We start from the raw sequence: 25,769 nt of genomic DNA, 5'->3' as shown, positions 1-25,769 counted from the left end.
ATCTCTTGTTGGACCTTATTGTAGTCAGTCAAAGTCCCTCAGAGTGCCTACACGTGCACTATTGAACTCACTGCTAGGCAGTATTTGTATATACCACGTCAAAGACAAAGTCCAACCCTGGAAGCAAATGTAAAGTTCAACAAACTTTATTAAAAATGCACAGCTGTAACAAAATATAAATAACTCGAACTCTGTATTCAAGGTGATAGATATGAAAATTGGACGGCAAATCAATCAAGGTATCAAACAAACACAAGTCAATATATCTATATATACAGTCACATTAGCTTCTAGGTAAATACATTCTCTCAAATGATTAAAAAGTACCCATCAATAGACTTATAAAGCATTCAGAAAAATAAATATCTTACAAGCAACTACATTTAAAATGTCATCATTTCACACAGTTTAAACATAAGGTTATTGAAATGGCAGAATATAAAAACGGCATGTTATTCAATTCTGAAACTTTGCAAATGTTACAATTATACCAGAGCATGCCTCAGGATTGCACGGCACTGCACTGCACTGTATCCATGCAAGCAATTACTTGTCACAACGGCATATGGGAATGTACTGGATGTCCCAATCAAACTGGACAAAACATCATGTAAGCAACATGTGTGCAAAGCAGTCCAAGGCACTGGGGCCAGAGATAAATGCAACATGTGTGCAAAGCAGTCCAAGGCACTGGGGCCAGAGATAAATGCAACATGTGTGCAAAGCAGTCCAAGGCACTGGGGCCAGAGATAAATGCAACATGTGTGCAAAGCAGTCCAAGGCACTGGGGCCAGTCAATCATCTTATCACAAACTCCATACATCTATATCTTAAACCCCTTTAATCTTCATTACGCAATGAGAACTGCAAATGTATTCAACATTTAATAAAAAAACATTTATTGGATTTAAACCTGATTCAATTTTAATATGGAGTTTACCCTTCACGGCAAGTTTTGTGTACTCTGCATGCTCAGAGATGACCCAAACTCAACAGCATGAAGACATCAGAAGCTGCAATCCTGGCCAAATCTCGCTGGGCCCCCAATCCCCCGACCCCCGTTCAATGTTAGTCTCTCATTGCGCGGTGTGTGCTCCATCAGCTGGAGAGAACAACATTGACCGGGGGAGCGGGTGACCGTGGCAGGCTCAGGAAGTGTCCCAACCATTTTGGCCGGGATTGTGGCTTGGGTAGGACTCGACCTACGACACCTTTTAAAAACAATTACAGATCCCTTTACAGTTAAATTACTTGGAAAGGCAACACCCAATTGAATTATCCTTGATATTACATGTAAATTCCTTCAAAATCATTCAATTTGATAACAAACAATCTTACAAATTTACAACAGAGCTTAGAATACGTCTGCTATGTGCCCACTATTTACCCACTTACTAATGTTTAGTCATATACCCAGGTACCTGTACTGACCTATCGTCGTTTGCAAGTTAACCACGCCCCTTAGACAACCCTATGGAATTTTTGTACGCTAAGTTTTGTTTGTCTCGGATGATTCGCATTCCGCGTCCATTTGTATATCGTGTAATTGGACAATATTTCACCAGCGTTGACGCGATTCTACCGCAATAGGTCAATTATGGCACGGACCACTGGCTCCTGTGATATCCTGATCAGCCTGGTATTAACACAAGGAATATGATCTGGAAGTCCACTATGTGCATGTGCAGTCTTTATAAATAGGTCATTTGTCCAAGTGTGCTAACAAAGATGTAACAAGCCTTGAAGGCGTTATGGACAATCCATACTTCAGACATTGAAAAACAACCTAGGGTAGTCTTGGTTCCACCTCTTCTCTTTACTTTTTTTTCTTGCAAAAAGATTTATTCCACACTTTGACGACTCGTTTCAACTAATTTCAAGTGTTAATCTGATTTTTTTGACGATTAAAGTGTGCAACTTTTGTGACACTGCAAAGCTGCTCATTTCCCAAACCAATGTTTGTACTTAAGTCACTCCAAACACATCCACGTTATCCAACCGAATAAGATACTACTCTTAGTATATTACTCTTATTAAATGGTTAAAACAAACAAAAAAAGGTACAAAAGATCAACCAGTGTTAAGTATAGCTAGTCAAGCATTATGCCTGCTTCAAGAATATCAAAATATACATCCAAATCTGTTTGGACTGTATATACTGACAACATACACAATGGGTATGCCCAACGGCATGTTATAATAATACCACAGATATCTTTTACAAAAAAAACCTAGACATGCATTTTGCCTGGAATTTCTGTTAGCAAAATACTGTGTCTTGTAACCGCCATTTTATGTGAACACTCATCAAAGACATGAAATTGTAAGGAGATGGTCGCACGCCGAACATGCGATATTTACAAGACACAGATGCAGTATCTTGCAACAGGATCACACAACGTAGAAGTATATATAAATTGCCAGTCTAGCTTTTTTTAAGATGTCTAACAAGTTGTTCCATATGCTAGACTATATTCTAGTAGTACATTTCGGAAAACTTGTTTTTGGTGAGACTAACATCCTGTTGAATCATCCAGGGATATGCACCACTCATTTAATGTCATGAATACAGTGTTAAATGGCTTGAGGACAAAATACTGAGTGATCTGTTACATGTTGCCATCACCTCTACAACTGCCTCCCAGTAATCATCAACTGTCAAAGACAACTGAATCACTTGCAAATGACACAAAGATGTTCCTGTTAACCTTCTGTTCTACGTAACATATCCAAGCAATTCAAGTCAATTCACTTAGAAATGCACAGATTCAGAACACCAACTGTCATTTTTCTTGTTCTTTTTTAACATCTTGTCAGGTCGGTATGATGAATAGAAATTAAGAGTAAGTTAACAATCTGGTAGCTGAGAGTAACTGATGTACAGCATCCACAAAGCGGAAGTCAGTACTGCGCATTCGCTCCATTCCCTCCTCTGTAGATAACTCACACACCATGTGATACAGATCCGCATGGAACTGTAAGACAAACACATGATAACACGGTTTATGCAATGTGATGGCATTCAAATCCTGATAACTTTTTACCTTTAACTTAGAAACAGCGATCATCCTATCTGAACTTTAGTGCCATTCAATACCCTGATTATATTCTGCAAAGTAAATATTTGTGATCGCACCATCAGTGGGGCAAGGTTTGTTTGCTTCCACAATACATTATGATCCATAGTATCAGCCTTCACATGACATACTTGGCAAGTCATGGACTATCATCAAATGAGGGGACAAAAGAAATGTATGAAGACAATGAAAGCTGTAAAATGTTTATTTATTTTTAAGACAGAGAGAAAGGTTCAGATATGATGCCAAAAGACTTTTTTGTTAAATAGTTTCCTATATGTTTTTACTTGTACCAAAGATGGGTGGTCAAATTGTAACGTGAGTTACCGTAACGCGAGTTACCCAAATATATCCCTCTACAGATTTTATGATTGTTTTTAATAATTGTTATGGTAGCAAATGACTTAAACTCAACTGATGTAAGGGCACTAAAAAAATTTTTGATGAGTCCACAGTTTAGGGAAACTTTCAAATCTAAATTTCTGCCATGTCCTTTCTTGTAACTTGAGTTTACAAACAGAAGAAGTTTATTTTGTTAGCCCAATGTTTTGGTTGTTTAGTCACTAAGTATCAAAGGTCTTCTGTGAGTAAAATCCAACCTCAATGCTTTGACTTTGTGGAATAACAGCACTGAGTCGACTGAAGACCCTATCTAAAAGTAACATGAGTTACCATGGAATTGTCCCTCTGTAGTTAAGTCGCAATAGAATCTACAACACTAAGGCCCACTTTCTACCCAGTCAGAGTGTCTGGGCTTTATCAGGTGATTGATGATTACTCTGCTTTCTCATGTTTCAAATAGTGCATAATGACACCTGAACCAATTACAAAAAAGATCCATTCATTTACTCGTAGATGTTAACAAACAAACAATACAGACAAACCACATGACTTTATTGTTATTTTTACCTGTGCTCCATCTGCATAGTCCTCGGAGAACTCCTCATCATATTCAGTGATTCGTAGCTTCATGGTTCGTTGTTTACTAACCATCAGTAAAGACCATTCATCCTAGAATCAAACAAACCAATAACCAGCATTCATTACAATCAATGATTCCATACCATGACTACAAAGGTACATGTGTCGTGGTTAGACTACATGCTGGAATAGCTTCTCCAAGTGAATTTTTTTTTATTTTGTCTGCTTTGCGCCAAAATGGCAGCATGGAGCTTAATACGGATCCCCCAAGTAATAATGATGTAGCACCTTGAGCACCAATATTGGTGGATACATGTACGTACCCTTTATGAATACACACTTTTATTATTTACAGAGTGGTGTAATTTTTGTTTTTTAAGGAGATGAGATTCTTTGCCAACTCACCCCAAGATTTAAACATATAAAGGTTTGGGTATGAGAACCGAAAGTCCTTTTAGTAATAATACAATGACAGACATACATTCATAGGACTATGAGCACACGTTTTGGTCTGTTTTCCGGGTCATGTAGACAACGATAGATTGACAGCACGCAGTGCAATGAGTATACCACAAGGCCACACTGACATGATGCTTCCTGACTGCTACCTCATTACCAATTATTGAGTTCTACCTTTCAATTCATATTCACAAGTAGTCAAAGTAATGTAATGCACTCATGAAACCATGCACACACGTGTTTGTTTGAACAGATATTAGAGAGATGACCCACAGCAACCAGATAAGATGTACTGAATGAATGTAATAACTGAACCCTTGAATCCTCGATCCTGATTGGTCGATCCATGGCAACAAGCCGTGCTACATATAACCATGTCGCATGGCCACAATCCATACCGCACTCTGCATATTGCGCTATCCTAAGATGCATGCGCCATTCCGTAAAACACGCACGTGTACTAGGATAACCAATGAAAAGTTTGTGTACAGCGTGCGTGTTCAATCTGTACTGTGCGTCAAGTTTGCTTGAAGATAACTTTGTTGTCCCACTCGTGCGCTCGTGGAACACGGAAAATGTAGTGCATCTGCGTCCCACATGCCACGAGGCCGAAGGCTGTGGGACTCAGACACACTACAATATTCCGTGTTGCACTCGCACTCCTGGGATAACTAATAGTACATGTACACTCCCACATGAGGAGCAAGATGACAACACTGCTTCATGAACCGTACAGAACTCTTGACAGGTTAGCATACAAAAAAACTGGTGGCCATTAACAGTTTGAAAGGAAGACCTGCAAAAACAGTTTGCCAAATGTTGGGATGATTAACAGTTTTCTTATTTTTAAAAAAACACCGTTGTTTTGCTATTGCTGTTACTTTATAATGTAACACTGCAAACACGCTGCCACTGGCTATAGATTGCACACATGATATGAACAGGTGCATAGACGAAATACAATGAAGTGAATTTGGATGAAGTTGTGTGAGGGAGGTGGAACTCTTATTAGGTTTTGCCCTTCATCTGCTGCATACTCAGTATTGACCAGGAGCTCATGAGCGAAAAATGCACACGTTTTACAAGCAAGCTGTTGCAAGGTCAGCTTGTTGGTTCAGATCACATACAGCATCAAGCAATCAATGACGGGTTGCACCTAGTATCAGTCAAGCCTAAGGACTACAGGTACACGTATCAATGGTGCAGGGCAGTGCATACACACCACAACCCAATACTCTACAAGCTACATAGACCTTCCCAGCATAGAGGCCCCCTTCAATGATGAAGGTATTATGCCAGCTAGTGTTGCTTTACACAATTGGACTCCATTGAAGGGGGCCTCCGTGAATGTGCAATGCCTGCGTGCTCAGAGTGGTTCATGAGTCTTTGTGAGTGTATGAGCCAATACACATACCAGTATGTAACACGGACTGGCTGAGACTAGCAGATGAATGTGATAGTGGACAATGTGTTAGTATGACATTAAGCAGATTACTGTGATCCTACCTTTTTCTATTTGCAGGTACAACCATGTAAAGCAACAAGTAAAAAAGGAACAGTTAGCAGATTGCAGACATAACAAGCAAAGCATTAATATATACAGACACAGCAAAGCATGGCCAGCAACAATCACAGCTGCAGTCACTTCAATGACATACATGTACATAATGACACTCACAAACTGGCTAAATTCTAACACTACTACTCCCTGAAAAGGTAACAGCCACACATCATGTGATCTAATCAGTAACTTTTTTCAATGAATTTTCCTTATAAAATTTAGTAAGACATATCATATTTGTCCAATGAATCTTTGTAAGATCTATGCCCAATATAAACTGCATGTACGATGTAAGTTAGACAGTGAATTTCTTCAGCTGTGCACATTTTCTATGCATTTTCAGCAATGAGATTGTCCAGACCTGATGAAACTGCAACAATGTTAACCATTCACATATGCCCACCAAGGTCAATGAAATGACATCTTCTCTTTTCAAATTCTAAAAAGATAGTTAAGAGACATCTGACTCATGTTTACTATAAAAACAGTGAAATCCTAGCATTCCAGCAGAGCCTGTGTTCGGATATGATTATCACGCACGATCAAGCTTTGAGGTGTTGAAGGTGATAAATCAATTCATGACACTATTGGCAATTAGGCTGATTCCTGTTCTCAAAGAGAGTCATAGACAAATGCTACACTGATATCTGCAGGTGTGTGCAGGACTGACAGACATGTACTAATGTTAATGCTTGAAGGATTGGTATAGCAGTCACAGTCAGATGCCTTTACTGCAAGCCTTCAATGCTTGAAATGATAGGAAATTTGCAACACTTTCCACATCTAAAGATTCAGCATGTGCTTATACATATTGAACAATCACGGTCATGCATTTCTTTGGTATCAATATTATAACAATATTTTTCAGGGAACATGGATTTATTGTACATGACATCCAAGTGTAGCAATTATCTTGGGGCACTAGAGGGTACTGTTTGAGTTCATTCAAGAAGGCCGACAACCACAGATCTTCAGTACACTCAGAACTGTGGACAACTGATGCCACATTTCTCCTATCTCTTAGTCAATGTTTTCATTAGACTTTGGAAGACAGAATCAATTTAACCAACAAAAAACACTAATCAAGCAAATACATTGGCTGATGTCTCCAATGAGTCCTATGCCAACCCATATGCCTTAGCTTAGGCAAAGGGTTAAACATGGAAGACATGTCACCACTCACTACTGCAGGTACTACCCAATGCTCCAATTATATGAAGCACACAAATTGAGTCAAAGTGTCAGCCCTAATGAGAAGTCTACTATCGTATGTTTCTCCAAGATGAACTTAACCCGGAGATAACCTGGATGTATGACTGTATCTAGATGTAGATGCTATGTGCTGATATATACCACACTGTGCTCACAAGGTGATAGGTGCAATCACATTCAGTAGTGTCTAGATCAGGATACTGCAAACCATCAACTACATGTACACCACAAGTTGGCCATCTCAACTGATTTTCATGAAGATTATATGGTTATTTCATTCATTGATCCTATTTTGGTCAGTGGGTACATCTTTCAGTTAAAATAAAACACACTTGTTGAAAAATGCAAACACAAGAGCATGAACCCAAAAATAATTTAAGAAAAAAAAACCATAAGTTTTATGCACAAAACTCTTTGAAAATGAAGCTGGACCTACACAAAGACAGATGTACATGAAAAGAATGCCATGACCAATGCTATCAAAGGTCAGAGAATGTTTCGGTTTTAGAGACTTCTGCTATCAGCACTATATGCACAAAACAAATCAGTTGTTTGATCAATTGAAACCATAACAAAAAATAGGATGATTAATCTGTAAAAAATCAATCATGTGTACAATCATGTGTACTTTTTCATGTTTTTGTGTTTGATGGTTTGCAGTTGTCCTGAAGTAACATGTAGCATGCTCTATACCTTTTCTTCATCCTCAACGTTCTTTATTGCAGTAACAAAAAGCAAGCATTAAAGGATTAAAGCAACGTCCAAGCAACAACATTAGATACAATGATCACAGCTACCAATCACAGTTACTCTTCCTACTGTGACATTCTGCAGATTGAGAAACAGGCAGCACATTGAGCTGTTTAGTCTACATCTAGCGGCTACCTTACATGAAGGTATGCATACTGTTTGTTGGTACAAGGATACAGTCACTATGACACGGATGTCCACTCTACCTCAGCACAAGGGTTAACCAACATTAAGCAACATGAAATTAGCGGTTAGTGGTCAGACAAGGTTGATTAGTAGGTCATCAGCATTTGCTATGCATAAGCCATAATTTATTTTTGCATCATAGAGCAAGTTGAGGCAAGGACCATTAGTTGACTAGTGCTTGATTTATGACCTAACTTACGTCTGCGCACTAATATAATAGCAACATGCGAATACATATTGTCAAACGATGGTCAAAAGTCCTGGCTTCCCGTTGTGCTTTACGATGCCTGCGGCTATTGGTAACCAGCAATGCAACCGTGCCCCAGGCTCAAGTTCCAAATAGTTGACTAAAGTAGTCCAACCATCCTTCATTGCAGCGAATTTAGCTGAACTATGGTGAACTATAGTTCTCACCCCAACTTGCTCCTAGTTACAACCTTTGGGCATGTTCCCATTTGATCAGCCAGCCATTGTAGGATCACAGCCCCCTCAAAAAAAATAGTATTAATATGACATGACATTTTTATACCCTGTATGGTCTTTGATCATCTGAGCATTATTGTCGGACCTGACCCAGCACTAGCATAATCAAATGGGAACATGACCTTAGTATGATTGGTATACACATGTATGATTAGACAATACAAATGATGTACTTAGCTCAATGATCACTATTTATACGAAGTAAAGGGTCAAAAACATTGCGCCTTGAATGTGAGTTTGTAAGTTGTTGTCAAAGATAAGCACTTACATCATGAGGAGCCTCATCCAGCAATTTCTGAGTTCCTTGAAGGATGACTTTCTCTGCTCCAGCATCTGAATTCCACTTACTCCAAGCAAATGCAAAATGAGAAGCAGCTAGTGCCATCTGCTGGTAGATAGCGTCTTCAATCACTGTATTCTATAACATACAACCATCAAGAATAGCTGACTCAGTATCAAATCACACAGCCTTCACCTGCCCACTCGCATGCAAATTCAGACAGAAAGCCAACATTCTAGTTATTTTTTGACAGAATAAACCAAAGTACATTCCCCCTCTGAATTCCTTTCATGTGGAATGTCTTCACGGTTCCTTGCTCATTTTCTTATCAAAGTAGAACTCTCTAACAGAAACATAGTACAGAGAGAAATTTGTACAAAGACTATCTGCATAGAACAGCACTTTGTCACTTGCTGTTTGCCTAGTTGCTACTGTGTGACTATTACCTTCTCAACAATGCTGACATACTTCTTAGAATCGTTCTCAGGAAACAGATTCACACCAGCAGTCTTCATGGCCTACAATACAAACATATACAGTGTATGAACTATAGGTAACAAGCATCACGCAATTGCGACCATCTTGGTGCAGGAATGAACCTTAACATTCCCAAATCTTCCAAAATCCTCTTTGCAAAATGGAGGATTTTGCAGGATTAAGGCTATATGGCAAAAGTGTTATGCTGGACCTTGTGTTGTTTATGCTCAGCCGTGCATAATTTAGGCCGTGATTACACTTGAAATCCTCCATTGCTCCAGGATGTCACTGGCTCTGCCTCAACATATTGACAGTGTCTGCCGGAGAATTTTGCAGGATTGAGGCAGTGGTCACCCCTCCAAGGACCACATTCAAGAAATAACGGAGGGTTTAGCAGGATTGTGGCCATATGGTAAATGTTTCTTTGTTATTACTCAACTCACGAAGTGCACAAATCTGTTGCAACTTTACCTAAATGGTTGATGTCTTATTTATAGTCTGACACATGATGGCAATTTATATCTATTGATAAAGACAATCAATAGTGCCAACAATAGTTTTGTCCAAAATATGACTCCAATATCCTCAGAAGGTAGAGGGTATTTCAGGATGGAGCAGATATGTTGGCTTTTGGTACAATACTGGTAATCAACAAAATAACACAAGTGAACAATGAACCATCAAAACCACATTGTGATGAGGTTGAGTGAGTTTATCTTTGATGACAGCGGTTGCCTATTGAATTGCTGTACATTACCTGGATGAGTTGTTTCGGTGTCATCCATTTCTCCTTCAGGTCACTGAGTTCTGGCTTGGTCTCACTGTCAGGTGTCTGTCGGAAGCAACACAGCGATCCCTGCAATCACATGGACAATCAGCATGGACACATCATCAACTACTCATCACAATCTCATAACTTATGTCATTATCTTAACGCAATCATGATCATCTATACCGGGTGTATCAAAAAAAGAAAACCAAGATGTAAATGTAAGTTATAAATAATCTCATAAATATTTTCAAATAAGTTAGAGATCATGTGAAACGCTAACGTGTCCTCTTTCCGATGATGCCTTGATTGTTCGTCTGTGGCCATGGATGACTGAGCATTCATTGTTATTCTGTCAAGGGTCAAAACCATTGACAGAATAATGATTGCTCAGTCATCCATGGCCACAGATGAACAATCAAGGCATCATTGGAAAGAGGACACATCAGTGTTTCACATGATCTTAACTTATTTGAATATATTTATTATAATACAGTATTATTTATAATTTACATTTATATCTAGGTTTCCTTTTTTTGCATACACCCTGTACATCACATGAAATCACAGCAATAGGCGTCACAAAATTTGAAAACAAGTGTTAACAATTCAAACCCCCAAAAGTAGATCTGCATACTGCATGACAGTTCTTTGACTTTAAATAGAACTTAGAAATGTACAGACACAGTGACTTCATTCCAATATAGAACTACATGATGTTCCCAGCCTACTGACAGCCATAAATCCTCTATATTAGGCCAAAAAAAAAAAAAAGTCGGTCTCTGGTAAGCGCGCGCGTTGATTTTAATCATGTGCGTCAATCTTTTTTTTTCCCAAAATGTTCCGCGGTAGCTCCAACAGCGCCCTCTATTTCCGCACCTCCTCAATTTTTTTTTACCAAAGAGCACCCAGGAATGGGAAATTGCACCAAGGCAAATGATCGAAAGCACCAAGGCAAATTATGGAGGACACCAATGTACATGAGGACACCAAAAAAGCAAAATAGTACCCACCTTGTCTGTACAATCCAAGCTTGAAGAAAAAAAAAAAAAAGCCGCGTGGCCGCTTCAATTTCAGAACTTTGGTCTGACCAGAGACCGAATATTTTTTTTTTTTGGCCTTACATCCTTCTTGTTTAATTTGTTGAAGATGTGTGTACTATTGAATCCTACCTTGATCTCAATCTCTGCTTCAATAATAGCTGCCATGACAGTAAATCTAGCATGGTTCTCAGCTACAGGACGTAGCTCCCAGGATTGGAATGGCATATTGATGTGCTTATCCTGCAGACAGGCTAGAGGCCCAAAGTTGATGGTCTTGAAGGACAGAATCCGTGTTTCTAATCAGAATCACAGAAACGTGATGACCACACATAAACAACACAAACTAATCCAATCAATTCACATGGAATATCCACACAAAAGGATCAAGAAAAGATTCAGTGTGAAGAGGATCACTGTCACATGTTATCACATGATAAACAAAACTAACAAATGTTTAACTTTAGAAGTTTTATAAAATGTATAGATATAACTGCTTGTATACTCGTTTCATATTTTTCATCGTTGAACAATGTTTTGCAAGAAATTGGGGAGTGCAAAGGTTTTATGGACAGGAGATTCATTATGTTTACATTAGGGTGCATCATATGCATAGCAATTAAGACCAAGCAAATCTTGGAAACAAAATCTAGCAAATCTCAATTTCTTTAAGTATGTAGGAACAGACATTATTAGCTTAAATACCATTGTGACTTGTGAGTCACCATGACATCATCCTTTTCACAGAAGAATGCGTCCCAAGTCATCAATACTTATGATTTCAGTTGAGTGTGAGTCATGAAACGTGATGATGCAATTCAGACTTGAATCCAAGTCAGAACTACTGACAGTGCTACATGCGTTAACTCAGAGATAATGCATTGAAACATGTCAATGTGCTACCTTGCTGATAGTTATCTTTTCTCTTATGCATCCAAAATAATGTAAACAGATTTTTAAAATCTAACATGTGTAATTTAAGGCCAACACTGAATAAGTATTTGATTTTGTAACAGTTCAATAAATGTCAACTTATCGACACACAGCGCCTTTCTGAAAATGTGTAACATTTGAATCTCTGGAAGCAAAATTTTCTTCCCAAACCAAAATCAAGTATCCTGCCGACTCATGAGATCTGGCACTTTCTACAGCTTTGTTGGATTGTGACTTCACAGCGTAAAACACTCTCAAGATGAAGGACAAAACAAAAGGTCAACAAACAAAAGTAAAAGTCAAACAAGTTTGGGGTGACTGACTTGTCATGTTTCATTTCAGCAGTTCCACATTTGTAAGGTTTTAATCCATTTCATCCAGTCGGACGAAGTTGCAGAATATATACAAAGAAAGAACCCAGTATAGGTTGGGACATCTTACCCTCATTGAACTTGATATCAATGAATCCATCTAATCGCCACTGCTTCCTGTCAGGGCACCAGTAGGCCATCTGAGGCTCCTCACTGTACAATACATCATCACGTAACCTGATAGGATTGAACAAATATACTCAATATTCACTCAAACAAGTAGTAATTTTTGCTTGATACTTTGAATGCGTAAACCAACACCACCACATCTAGACACAGCCAAGGTTTTGCCCAGGGTGCCACGCAACCTGAATGAGCTAAAAGGAAAGAACATCTCAAACATTGCATCACTCGACAATTCCTAACTTGAAAACTAACTCCCTACTGGACCAAGTCTGCCAAAATCCATCACTGACCCTGCTTCACATAATGCTTTAGAACCAAATCCGCTGAAATCCACCACAAGACCAGCACTACTATAGGTGGATTTTGATGGACTTGGTACTCATGGCTTGCCTACCAAAATCCCCAAAATGGGGGAATGGATTTTGATGGATTGGGAAAAGTACCGTAATCAAGGAACACTTATGATCATTATGGCACGCAAACGTTGAGTTAAAATGTATTGTCACAAAGGGGATATTCAAATCAAACAGGCTAAACCTCCATGATGATTCATCCATGTAATACACTTCTTTGACAAAGTAGTAGCATATGAAGTATTAGTGCTAGGTCAACATATATGCTTTTATAAATTTGACACATGACAAATGAAATTACAGTATTCAATACAAAACTGAATTCTAAACACCAGAAGGGCTCATGACACAAAGCAAAGAGAGTCATGCATGCACTTGCTATCTATTCATTCTCTTCACAGGACTGTGAGTGTGACATGATAGCACTGTAGACTTACCTGAAGCTGATGCCTACAGGTGGAGCACCTAATGCTTCCGTAGCTGCCGCAGCACTAGCTAATGCCTTAGGATCCAACGTCTGTCCCATAGTCATGGTACCTGATAGAGTCTGACCCAGACGGTTATCTCCTGCTGGGTAGGCTACTCTCTTCAGCTCATTACCAGATACTGTCAATGTCAATCAGCAACACAAAGTAAGCATCAACCTACAAATATACTCCACGCTTAGCAAATGTGCTTAGTACCTTCATGATATTGTGCCCAGAATATATCAACAAAATATCCTCCACCTCAATAGTTTTTAGGATTGAGGAAGGTGGACACTTCATGGCTCTTGAAAGTTACTCGCAAATAATTCAGCATTTACTTCCTGCACAGTTGTGAATTGTGGAGGGTTCTGGAAACACAATTACCTATGGATTTTACGTCGATTAAACTCACAGTAGTAAATAAACAATGTTGACCAATTACAAACTAAACCCTAACTCCCCAGCCTAATTTACTAGGAACCATACCCATTCTGGCAAATTCCAACACCCACATGGGAAATCGTACACACACTGTTGGACTTAGTTTCTGGAGGTATGCCAACCGCAGTGTAAAAGACCATCAGTTTAGGGGAACTGTACCTATGCCAACAGATTTAAGCAAAACCTGCTGTTGAACTTTGATGGGTTGAGTTCGGTTAGGGTTAATGAAAATGCTACATACCAGGGTACAATGTAAGGCTTTTCAAAGCTAACCTAAAAAGGCTAGGGTGGAATCCACCCACTCCCACTACTGCAAATATCATTGCTGTGTGTGTGTTTTCCCCATGCCAAGATTTGATCAGTTGTAGATTGACGTCTTGAATCAAGTCGCACAAATCAGACGTATTGGTCGCACAAAATGTCCAATCATTTGACTACATGTAGCATGATAGACCAGCATGACAGTCACTGAACAGAAATCAACATATAATGTACAGGAATTGTTGCCCTTAATAACATCCAATACAATTGGCTACACATGATATTGAATTCAAATTAGCCAATCACATGCCAGTAATACCCAAGGCCATGAAATTTCACTTTTCCTGTCCGTCAAATGAAAGGATCCAGGTATTAAATTGTAGGCCACTTGATTGGACGCCAAGACAACCTTGGAATATGAGCGTTCAGAGAGTAAGGCTGCAGATGAGTCAACTGCAGAGGAAGTGGCTAAGTGGCCTGATAATTGAGCAGCTATTGGCAAGAACAGCTGCAACAATGACTCCACATTACTCTCATGACACTGTCATCCACCAAGGAGAGTTTGTCACAATGCCATATCACGCAATAAACACCCATGGGATGCTAGCACTATCTGGACTGCAGTTACAGTCTCACTCAAGCATCCATCAAGCAGGATCCTGCCAAGTCATGCTGAGACCTTTGCAGTCAGATTGCATCATGTCACACAGGAACTACTCTATTTGGGATTAACACTCCGTAAATATCAACTCTACAATCAGTCACAGCATTCATCTCACAGTGCACAATTCATTAAGTTCATTTCCAGCAGAAATCCAGGAACAATGAAGCGTAGCTTACTACATTAGACATTTCCTTCTGTCACAAAGGTGGAACTGTTCAATACCGTTCTGACCACTAAAACAAAAGCAATCATTACAAAGTTGAACAAAGGAATTGACTGGAGCGAGATTTGAACCAGTGACCTCCCAATTTGTCATAGCAGCGCTCTACCAACTGAACTATCCAGCCCTATATTAGCGGTTCCCAATTTTGTCAATGTTCTTGTTAAAACAACAGTCTTACAACAAGAGACTTGAAAAAGACAAATACAAAGTATTTGGCCAGGATTTGAATTTCAGCAAAGATCTTTTGCTGAAGGTGCATGTATATCATGCCAAAGCACCGGCCTCAAGCGTGCAATACATAATAATAAAAAAAACAGCAAACTGACAAATTGACACAATTGTTCTTAAATTAGTGCGTGTTGGAAAGTGTTCAACTTGATTACAACTTGTCATCCTGACACCTGTTGGACATGAGAGAGATTAAAAGTGCATCTTGATTTCCTGTGCATTGTGACAACGCAAGGCTGATGAGTGCAACCCACGGTCATGGCCTTGCACTGCAACAATTTGCCAAAGTATTACTAATACCTCACACAGTACCAATAACTTGTTCTTTCAGGTACTGGAAAAACACACAAGTTTGTTGATACTTTATCAAACAATGCCCACTTTTTGTTAGCTATCTATGCTGTAAAAGTTGTAGATGTGATACCAGGAGAACCCGCTACTCCCTACCCTTATGGTGGACCCTGTGGGAGTAATATTACTGCACTGACATGCTATATCTAACAGATATGTCAACATCACTAATTCAGATGTAACAATGCCCACATAAGTCAGTCACTTCAACATCTATCTCAGGAGTAATGTAAATAATTATGTCATCCTTGTGCTACAAAGCATAAGAAACATATTTTGGATTCTAAATAATTGTTCTCACATCAACATGTGCTTATTGACACGCATTAGCAAAAAAATACCAATTCTGACCTTGAGTCATAACCCATGACTTGACTTGCTTGGGTTGTGGAGGCAAAGACAAGAGATCTAGATGAATGACTCCTCCTAGGACTTGATACGCTCGTAGATCCACGGTATCCTCATCTTCTTGATCATACTCTTCCTCTACCTCATCTTCGTCCTCCACCTCCTCAGCATCTGATAGCAAAACACAGGCATGACAATAGTCTCACACATCTTGGTCTTTGTTCACTTGACGCAGCTGGTCCCAATCCCCGGGCAAGCACCATCAAGCCACCTTGGGAACTTTGGCACTCAGACCAAAGAAATCCAAGCACATCTCACATGCGCTGCATTCAAGCTAATGTGTGCGCTTGAGATATTACAGCACCAAAGTTTCCAAGACTAGATTTGATTCATCTTCTTTATAGTGCCCATAATCGCCACTGCAGCTTGACAGCGCTTGACAGGGCTTGATAGCGCTTGACGGGGCTTGACGGGGCTTGACAGCGCTGAACGGCGCTTGACAGCCCTTGACAGCGCTTGACAGCGCTTACTAGCGCTTGACGGCGCTTGACGGCGCTTGACGGGGATCACAAGCAGCTGCATTAAGGGAACAAAATGCACGCACATCCAGTGTAGGACCGTGTCTACACACGTGGTTGTGACAAGACTTCAAGAGTAGTGTCAATTCAAGCACCTACCTGCTTGTACAGGTTGTGTTTGTTGTGGTGTCTTGGATGGTGTTGGTGGTTTCTGTTCATCTGTTTCAACATTGCCTCCATCTTCATCCTCTGCCTTCTCAACATCTCCTTCCTGTACAATGCAATCACACAGTGTACACTTCTATTCAAACAAGTTTGCCTTCAGACATAGAGATTTGTGCTGAGGTAAACAATTTTTATCATTGACATTGCCAGCAAATTGGCCATTAAGCACTACGCATGGCACTTGTCATACCAAAATATCAACAGCTATCAAAATCAAACGATTTACTGATATCAATGACAAAACATGTAGTCCAGGTGTCAGTACAGCATGAAAGGCTTACATCAGGAGATGCAGTTGAGCTGATACAATGTATCAATGTCTAAACAAAGCTCATCTTGTCCATTATTCTGACCTGTTTTTCTTCCGAGTTTATCTGCCCTTGTTCCTCCTCAGTCTTGTCAGCTTCTTCTGGTTTGTCTTCTTTGTCTTCCATCTCCTGGGCAACTGTCTCCATGACAGTGACTGGTTTCTTCTTTTTCTTTGCATGGAAGGTTCTACACAGATGTGAGTAGTGGTCATATTGTGTGCGGACGACACGGATAGCAATGTCTGACAGAGCTAACTGCTTGGGCAACTCAAAGATGAACTTTTCTTCTTCAAACTCAAAAGATTTAAAGCTATAGGGACAAAAAACACAGACAAATTGTGAATATGTGGGCAGTCGTTTCTTTGTGCGAGAAACAGGAATAAGTTAGGTGATACATTAGCTTGAATACATGTAGCACAAGATCTAATTACTTGGTCAGGGACTTTGGAAACTTTCAAATCACAACTGTTTGTTGGTAAAGTGTCATAAAGTCGTTCTTCATTTAACCATTTGAAACACAAATAAATGCAATTGTAAGCCCTGTGATATCCTACCGTGGATTCTTGGTGAGATTTCCCCATAGCATGACCGTGAAGTCAGGACTGCCCTTCACCAATTGAAGGTTTCCTGACTCAGTATCAGCCAAACTAGATGCAGCCTGCAACAAAATCATTTGCATATTATGTCATATCACATTTTATTCATTTACAAATATTTATATTCTCGTTGTGTTTTTTTTTACATAAATCATTATTCAATAATGTTTTAAAACACCAGTGAAAATTTTAAAATCTTAAACTACTTCACTGCCTCCCACCCTTTTTGAAAAGTTTTTTTCATGGCGCTTTTCAATAAATCAATGAAAGCAAGCCATTGCGTTTGAATGGTTTCTCCATCCACAGTTTTAATGAGCATTCCATAAACCTCTGCTTAAACTATTACAAAAGCTCAATATAACACATCAGACCCCAAAAATTATTTTTAACCCTGTACAAAAACACTACACATTGCATGAGGAGCAGATACAAAGCCACTTCCAATACATTAAAAAGATCCCAAACACCGGAGAGAAGATGTGTAGACCAGTGAATCCCAAGCAGCACAGAGTGACCAGCAGATGAGCTTGAACTGAGAGAAGTGAAGCAAAGCTTAGCAGTGTGAGCATACCCAACACCAGACAGTACGGGCATCTGAACATTGGTTCCATGTCACACGAATGTCCATATGCCAGTACTAACTAGGGAAGGGAAGGAAGAAGGAGCAATATTGGCCGCCTGACCAACAAGACAGCTCTAATTTGCCTGATCATGTATACAGATTCTAATGCAAAGTGGTGAAGCTCAACGAAGCCAAAGGCATGGATGTAGTGGTCTAAGTTATGAATACTTATTGACTGATTCCAATATGGAACTAACTTGATGAAGTGCAAGGGCTGAGATCCTCTCAGCATGACTGCGTGTACCCATACAGTGTTCCATCATGACATGTACATGGATGGCTTAGTGCTACAGCAAGCATCAGTGATCTGTCCATCCTACGAGCCCTGATGTCCTAATGCATGATTACGCATCTTGCTGTACTTTGTGACCTCTTTTAGTGGGCTCCATAGGGACACCCTTCCGGGTACAGATAGGGCTGGGCTCTATGCAACATAATTCACTAATTTCCTTAACAAAACTAAGCAACTTGTTTCAAGTGAAGACAGATTTTTCCAAAGTACTTTGACTTTCTAAAGGTTACTGCGTGAGAAAATACCCAAATTGTTAAATCACCAATGTCCGGTCCTGTCAGAAGAAAACGTATGGCCGGATATTGGAAAGTTCCCATGGCTGAATGTGTCCCGATGCAGTTTCACTTCTGAACCATCAGAGAAATCTGCATACTTCCCTGATTCATTTCTTACAGTCTTTGTTTGAGGCTAATCTACGATGTACTTGTTCAATATTTGTTCTAGAGAGTGTGCAGTTCAAGTTAACAAATCATCAATTGCAGCATAGGTCTCTAGATTGTCCTTGCAAGTAACCATCATTATAAGTTTGTCATTCTTTTCTCTAGGACGACTCTTGATCTACTGCATTTCTAGACAGTTGTCTTTTTGTTTGGTAGAGCAGAAACACTAACAGCTTAGGAATAAAGCAAAGTGGCTGTATACAACCCTTTAATGACCAACGCACATATTGGAGCTTTTTGGCACTTTCAATGTAAACATGGTAAAGACTGATCACACTTCAAGTGAAAGCAGAAGCGAATTTCATGATGTCAACAATTGTGATGTTTGTCGTTGCCCAAACAAATTTGCTTTGCACTTAAATTTGTTTGAAGTACATTGTATGAACAAGCCGCGTCTGCATTGGACTTTTCTTGTAAAGCTCACTGAGACAATGGGTACTTTTGCCATTTAAGCTCAGTGCAAAGAGCCCAGAAAGTCTCTCTTGGTTACTTTTCCCAAGTCCAGCGGTTACTTTCATCGGTTAAGTTTTGCCCAGCAAAAGTGACCTGGTTACTTTTCCCGAGATGCAAAGTCCAGTGCAGACAGTGCGCATCAGTAAACGGCAAGGGAAAGCTGTACTCCCAACAGTGCGTGCAGGTCACACATAGGGAACGTCTCAAAAGTCGGAACACTTGGAACGTTCCACCGGGGAACTTTGCCTGTTCCATATGGAAACATGCGTTGTTCCCACTGGGAACAGCCCAAGAACACCAGGTGTTCCAGCGTGGGAACCTTGGTCCATGAGCGTGCACACTTACTTGGGAACGGCCTGTTCCAGTTGGGAACACGCTGGGAACAAACAGTATTGCTAAAAGGAACGTTCCATACGGAACGGAAATGTTTCGACTTTTGAGACGTTCCCTTACAGACGCACTGTGCACGCACTGTGCATGATTTTTTAGGCTTATCATTATCTTCACATACTGCACTCAATTTTGTGTTAATTTTTTTTATGAAAGTCACCGTAGATACATGCATTAATGACACATTTAAACATTTTAGTGTTCTCCGTAACATGGTGTTATTCACTGATAAAATTTGCTAGCAATATTCTATTATGTCATACATTACGACAATCAAGAAAAGACCGGTAGGACGGTTGATCGAGCAGACACAAGTTTATGCCAAATGCGGTTTCCCAAGTCAAAAGTCCAAGTACGGACAGTGGTAAGATTTTACCCATTTCGTTTTTACCATCGTCTTGGTAAAATGTTTAAAAACACTCAGTTCAATGCAAAGTGTCGACAGACCCAACATGGTAATATAAACTGCAGTTTTGAAAAGGAGGCAAGTGCGTGACTGCAATGACCTTGTCCCTCACACCAATGATTGCATACTGTTGTCTAGTGTTTGCTTTATTCAGCTTGCGAATGCTGCTTATAATTAGTACATTTGCAACTGACCTTGAGAAGCAGCACAGTAGCCGCATCTATCTTGCTGCTCAGTAGATTCTGCAGCTCATTGATAGTCTCCCTATATCTGGCAGCTTGAGACTCACTCAGTTCCTTCTCAGGAGTGTCATCCAGTAGAAACTCCAACTCACTTGTCAACTGAGTAGCCACAATATTAGATTAACGGAAATCATTATTCATCTCTATCATGTACTGCTATCTAACCTAAAGCAGATTAGAAAGTTCAAAATCAAAGCTGCTGGCAATGGAAACAAGAAATGAACCAGCCTACAGTACTGATTGAAAGTGAACTACACATGTGTAGTATGATACGTGGCTTCTTATACATACGTGATGGGAATGCTTATTGCATATTCATCAAGTTGAAGACCTCAGCCAATCATATGCCTTGGTTTAAGTGGCTTGGATCTCTACTCAATGTCCAATAACAGGCAGCCAATTATAAAGCCACAATTGATGCCACCTGTGTTAAAAGCTTGCAGTAAGCTTACGGTGATTTAGAACTAAAAGGTATGAATCATAAGGTCACATAGATATCACCAAGTTGCAACCAACGATTATTATTACTTCCTGAGGTTAGGCCCTCCCCCCCAAAAAAGTGACTCCGGTTTCTGGTATGGAGCTGGCCCCAAAAATGGTGTGGTTTTTTTTCCCCTCTTTATTTTTTGTTGTTGCAGATGACGCTTCGATTTCCTTAAAACTCTCAACAATATCCTGGAGCATGAGGTGACCTCAGTAAGGCCATAAGGCTTGAAAATTCTGCACCCACTTACGATCTCGACCGACAAGAACATTCTTCGGGAAATTTGGATAGTCAAGACAAAATCAGAGAAAATGGTAATGTCAGACCATACAGCGACATCGTGAATGTGCTGCCAGGCTGGTCATTAGGCTGCTCCCTTACATATTGCGCTAATTAAAAAGGGTTTACAGGTTCCAGGTACACGACCATCGCTCCCTCAGTCTGGCTTCCAGACGCACAATTATAAAATTACAACACCGTCTGCAAATGGTGCCCGACTAAATGCAGTGCAAAATATATGGGAGGCCAGAGAGGCCACACAAAGCTTATACTCGATAGTAACCCCATCTAAAAACATGTTAAAATTGTGCAGCAGCAGGATTCCAGTCAAACCAGTGAGTTTGGCGGTTTTGAGACATCATCTTACATTGAAAAAAAAACTTTTTAGTTTTGCCGACGCGCACGGCTACGGTGAAGCGTGCGCATACCAGAAACCGGAGACTTTATTATTGGCCTTATCTACATGTAATTGTGCAACTCCAACATTGTTCACTTAAAATGCTGGTCAATTTAATAACCACAAATATATCACAGAAAATAAAATGGCAAACTAAAGGGTGTGTAACAAATTAAAAAGTGTAAAACAAGTCAGTCCTATCCAAATGAAAACAAAGCAATGGGAAGTAAGCCAAAGCTTTTGACTACCAGCAAAAAAAAAAAAACATGTACATGAACAACAAGGACTTCAGCAGCCAACTGAACTATTTTGAACTATGAACTTGTACCCACAGACTATTCTACTGATCTACACATTTTGGTCTATGAGCACTTAGATGTTAATCTATAAAGCTGAAACAATTTTTTTTTCAGGGAAAGGGAAGGGGAGGGGAAATAACTATCTTTGTATTTATTTCTCTTTACTTGTTTCAGTGCATACATTTTTAAATTGTAAATTACAGTTTTATACATAGATCAGCTTTCTACCGCTTTGGACCTCATGACTGATTGTTGCTTCACTGTAATAACAGTGAGTTGAGGTATTCTGTATAAGAATCCTTGGATCAACAGACACTGACTACAAAGATTCAAACTTCTTGAATTTAGAAATGTTCATCGTAAAAAAACCTTGATGAGTACATATTATGAACTTTTGACTAGACAATCAACATGTTGACTAGTTTGTGATACTCACAGCCAATGTCTGCTTACTGTCAGCTATCACTGACTCAATGGCATTGGTGTCAGTAGCTTCATAGGATAAATTGATGTATGTATTCACTTCAGCAGCAATAGTGGGGTCTGGTGTGCCATCACACAGCATGTAACGCTCCCACTGTAACAAATCCAAATCATAGACACATTTAGGCAGAGAAATGACATTACCCCTAATCCTCCTCAATCCTCCAAAATCTACTTGGTGATTTTGGACGATTGAGGAGGATTGATTTTTATGATGCTTTGTGTCAATGTCTTAAGTTGTGCCTTACATTGTTTATGTTCAGCCGTGCATAGTTGAGGCCTACATTTTACAGGATATCCTCTGCACTGCTTCTGGATATCATCCGCACTGCTACATCTTAAAAGTGAGTCAGAGGATTTAGAAGGATTAAGGCAGCGGTCACCCCTCCACTGAATCAATCCAAGCAATAAAAGGGAGACTTTGACAGTGAGGCTACATCCATTTTTACACAGAGGCAGTTGGATATTGAAAGATGGAGGATGCATCCTAGCCAAAAGGGCATTGGGGCTAAGAGTTAATGGACTAGCCGGCCCCCCCCCCCCAAAAAAAAATAGTTCTCTAAAAATTCCCTGTGTGGATATGGTCATACATTGTCTTTATGGAATCGTACAAATTGAAGCGGAACTGCTTCAAAAGTTTAAGCAGTGCTCACCGGGAATTATTCTGGATGAAGGCCCAGCGGGGCCAAAAATTCAGCCTGAATAATTCCCGGTGAGCACTGCTTTAACTTTTGTTTTCATCACTTTTATTTGTCTTTATGGAAAATAACTTGAACGACCTGGATACATCAGCATTAGAGAGCACTGAGATTATTTAATGTTTGTATTGAATAAATGCTCATTTGCTAGGGGCGGATCCATTTTGTGTGTGGTAAAGGGAGGTTAGATCCGCCACTGTTTCCATAAAAAAAACTTGTTAACAATGATCCAACAGCACTAATCACATTATGTTCATTTCCTTCTAGTTTACTTGATGTTTTGCCAAATGGCTTTCCATAGCATTGTTGTAGCACTGGTCCACAGGATATGATCTGTTTTAATGTCACATTAATGGACCAATGGAACTTTATACATTTTTTCTTTCAAAAAATGGGTGCACACATGTAGGATACAAGGTGTGAATACAGTATGGGAACTGTTGATCTACATGAAGGACAAAAACTGTTCATAGAAAGTTGAATGATGCCAAAAGGTCTTGACATCATGTACATGAACTCATCATCATGTTGTTTTTCATGTGTTTGGCGTTACAGAAACAAACTGCCTGAGTAAAAAACCTAAATCTAGCTACCATACAAACTGCATCATAGTGAAAATGAGATTGTAACAATACATTCCAGATGACATAGCTGTATGTAGATGGTCACCCGTGCACTCACTGATGAATGGCTACTCATTGAATCCCCCCCACATCCCTCAACACAGTCTTGATTACAATGCCTTATTACATCCTGCACTGCTTTGCAGAATATTTGACAAAAACATTTCTCTATAGACTAATTCGGCGTCGGCCATTTTCTGCGATGGCACCAGACTTGCATGAGTCGCGCTCAGGTAGTAGGCACGCACTTCGAGCACCTTCCACCAATAGGGTTATCAAATGCGCGCACCATGCTTTAAGAACACATGCAGCATGCGCGTGAGTGTGGTACCACCGTAAAAAAATGATTTTGTTCAAATTCCAGTATACTATATTCATGTCTGCCACCATATTTGGCCTTCCTAAACAATAAACCTTAAAAAAAGAAATGAGATTTGTTTCGGTCTCTGGTCAGACCAAATTTCCGGAATTGACGCGGCCACGCGGATTTTTTTTTTTTTTTTTTGGATTTTTTTTTATTTTTCAAGCTTGGATTGTACAGACAAGGTGGGGTACTATTTTGCTTTTTTGGTGTCCTCATGTACATTGGTCCCCTCCATAATTTGCCTTGGTGCATTCGATCATTTGCCTTGGTGCAATTTCCCATTCCTTGGTGCTCTTTGGTAAAAAAAATGGAGGTGTGGAAATAGAGGGCGCTGTTGGAGCTACCGTGGAACATTTTGGGGAAAAAAAGATCGACGCGCATGATTAAAATCAACGCGCACGCTGACCAGAGACCGACTTATTTCTTTTTTTGGCCTTAAGAACATTTTATCCAACTTGAGTTTGACTGTTAGCATGACAAGCTACAAGTTGTACGCACTGAAACCAATACGGTGTTCCTAACAGCTATGTAATACCTGTTGGCACTAGCTATGGAAACTTCAAGCAGCTTCCAGAAACATGACTTGTAACAGTCTGATATGCTTTAGAGCTGATATTCTTCAGTTATGATAATCACACCCTTCATTAAAACTTACCACAACTACATTAAAAATGAAAATGATTACAAACACAATGGAAAAAGAGAAGCTGATTGTAAGCAGGATTGGGATTTATCATTCAACATTTAAATAGGTACTAATAATACAAATGAATTATTTGTCCTTGCAGGATCCAATCCAAATACAAGTGAATATACTTGTAAGAACAAGGTTGAAAGGAAGGAGAATGAGGGAACGAGGTGGAGGTAACATAAGAAGTTGAAGGTGTTGTGTTCTGCATTCTTTGAAAGAAATTAAAGAGCTTAAAAGAACTTTGCAAAAATGAATTGATGGCAGTCAAAAAATGGAAAAAATGAATTGCAGAATGTTACCTTAGCTTTAGCTCGTCTTTCATCATGAATGTTTGCAAGCGCAATCTCATTGCCTTCCAAGATGGAGAACAACTCACTGACTTCAGTTGCATGACGCTGGCTCTCCTGAATCACAATATGACACGGCAGATATTAGAGTCTGGACTATTACATCAAACTACACACAACGCAGGTAGGAGGCATACATGTAGGCTATCAAGCAACTGTTGATCTGAACAAAATGCCTTCAGTATATAGACACATTCACTATTGCACATAGTGTATTGTCTCTTTGGACTGGTACAGTAAGTATGCAATGTAGTACTCACCCATGCAACTGACTTGGTCCTGCTTGCAGTGTACTCAGGGACCGAATGACACAATAAGTCAGCAAGCAGGCATCTATATACACAATACGACTCCTTACTAACCATCTAAGATAGCTTCCTTCCTCCACAAATTAACTTGTATGTCGCATGGGATACACTTACTGCAAGCCTTAATGCTGTCTTCCTGTCCCATCAGTTTACTCAGCAACTCACAGGCTCTTTGTCTTGGGGGAATTAACATGCAATTTTTACCATGTACAAGGAAGGAAGAAATTTATGGCATCTTAAAGTCAAGCCATGGGTTTCTTTGTAGTGCGTAATGGGTGCACCTATAATTCTGTTAGATCAAAGAGTTTCACAGGAAATTGAAG

General features: G+C 39.7%; 1 protein-coding gene across 4 annotated transcripts in view; it reads right to left on the bottom strand.

Annotated features, from left to right (window-relative positions):
* Positions 1 to 130: 130 nt before the first annotated feature.
* The window catches only part of LOC119723222 (axonemal 84 kDa protein-like), a 39,602-nt gene continuing 13,963 nt past the window's right edge, over positions 131 to 25,769 (bottom strand). The window contains exons 1-18 of one of the 4 annotated variants that reach the window (XM_038193810.1): positions 25,399 to 25,518; positions 25,091 to 25,195; positions 22,369 to 22,509; positions 20,426 to 20,572; positions 17,587 to 17,690; positions 17,078 to 17,342; positions 16,659 to 16,770; positions 15,985 to 16,152; positions 13,436 to 13,604; positions 12,590 to 12,696; positions 11,348 to 11,514; positions 10,164 to 10,262; positions 9,376 to 9,447; positions 8,918 to 9,067; positions 7,924 to 7,944; positions 5,964 to 5,969; positions 3,987 to 4,088; positions 131 to 2,975 (exon numbers count right to left, since the gene is read on the bottom strand). In XM_038193810.1, the coding sequence (XP_038049738.1) occupies positions 2,838 to 2,975; positions 3,987 to 4,088; positions 5,964 to 5,969; positions 7,924 to 7,944; positions 8,918 to 9,067; positions 9,376 to 9,447; positions 10,164 to 10,262; positions 11,348 to 11,514; positions 12,590 to 12,696; positions 13,436 to 13,604; positions 15,985 to 16,152; positions 16,659 to 16,770; positions 17,078 to 17,342; positions 17,587 to 17,690; positions 20,426 to 20,572; positions 22,369 to 22,509; positions 25,091 to 25,195; positions 25,399 to 25,503 (2,178 nt within the window). In that variant the 5' untranslated portion in view covers positions 25,504 to 25,518 and the 3' untranslated portion in view covers positions 131 to 2,837. Of the gene's footprint in view, positions 2,976 to 3,986; positions 4,089 to 5,963; positions 5,970 to 7,923; positions 7,945 to 8,917; positions 9,068 to 9,375; positions 9,448 to 10,163; positions 10,263 to 11,347; positions 11,515 to 12,589; positions 12,697 to 13,435; positions 13,605 to 15,984; positions 16,153 to 16,658; positions 16,771 to 17,077; positions 17,343 to 17,586; positions 17,691 to 20,425; positions 20,573 to 22,368; positions 22,510 to 25,090; positions 25,196 to 25,398; positions 25,519 to 25,769 lie in introns of those variants that run through there. The other 3 variants (XM_038193788.1, XM_038193796.1, XM_038193803.1) reach the window with 3 other exon arrangements.

This window comes from Patiria miniata, unplaced genomic scaffold (genome assembly GCF_015706575.1).
Source record: "Patiria miniata isolate m_02_andy unplaced genomic scaffold, ASM1570657v1 HiC_scaffold_1, whole genome shotgun sequence".
NCBI classification, from domain to species: Eukaryota; Metazoa; Echinodermata; class Asteroidea; order Valvatida; family Asterinidae; genus Patiria; species Patiria miniata.
Note: the sequence above shows the minus strand (reverse complement) of the source record. Positions and strands in the feature narration are given on the sequence as shown.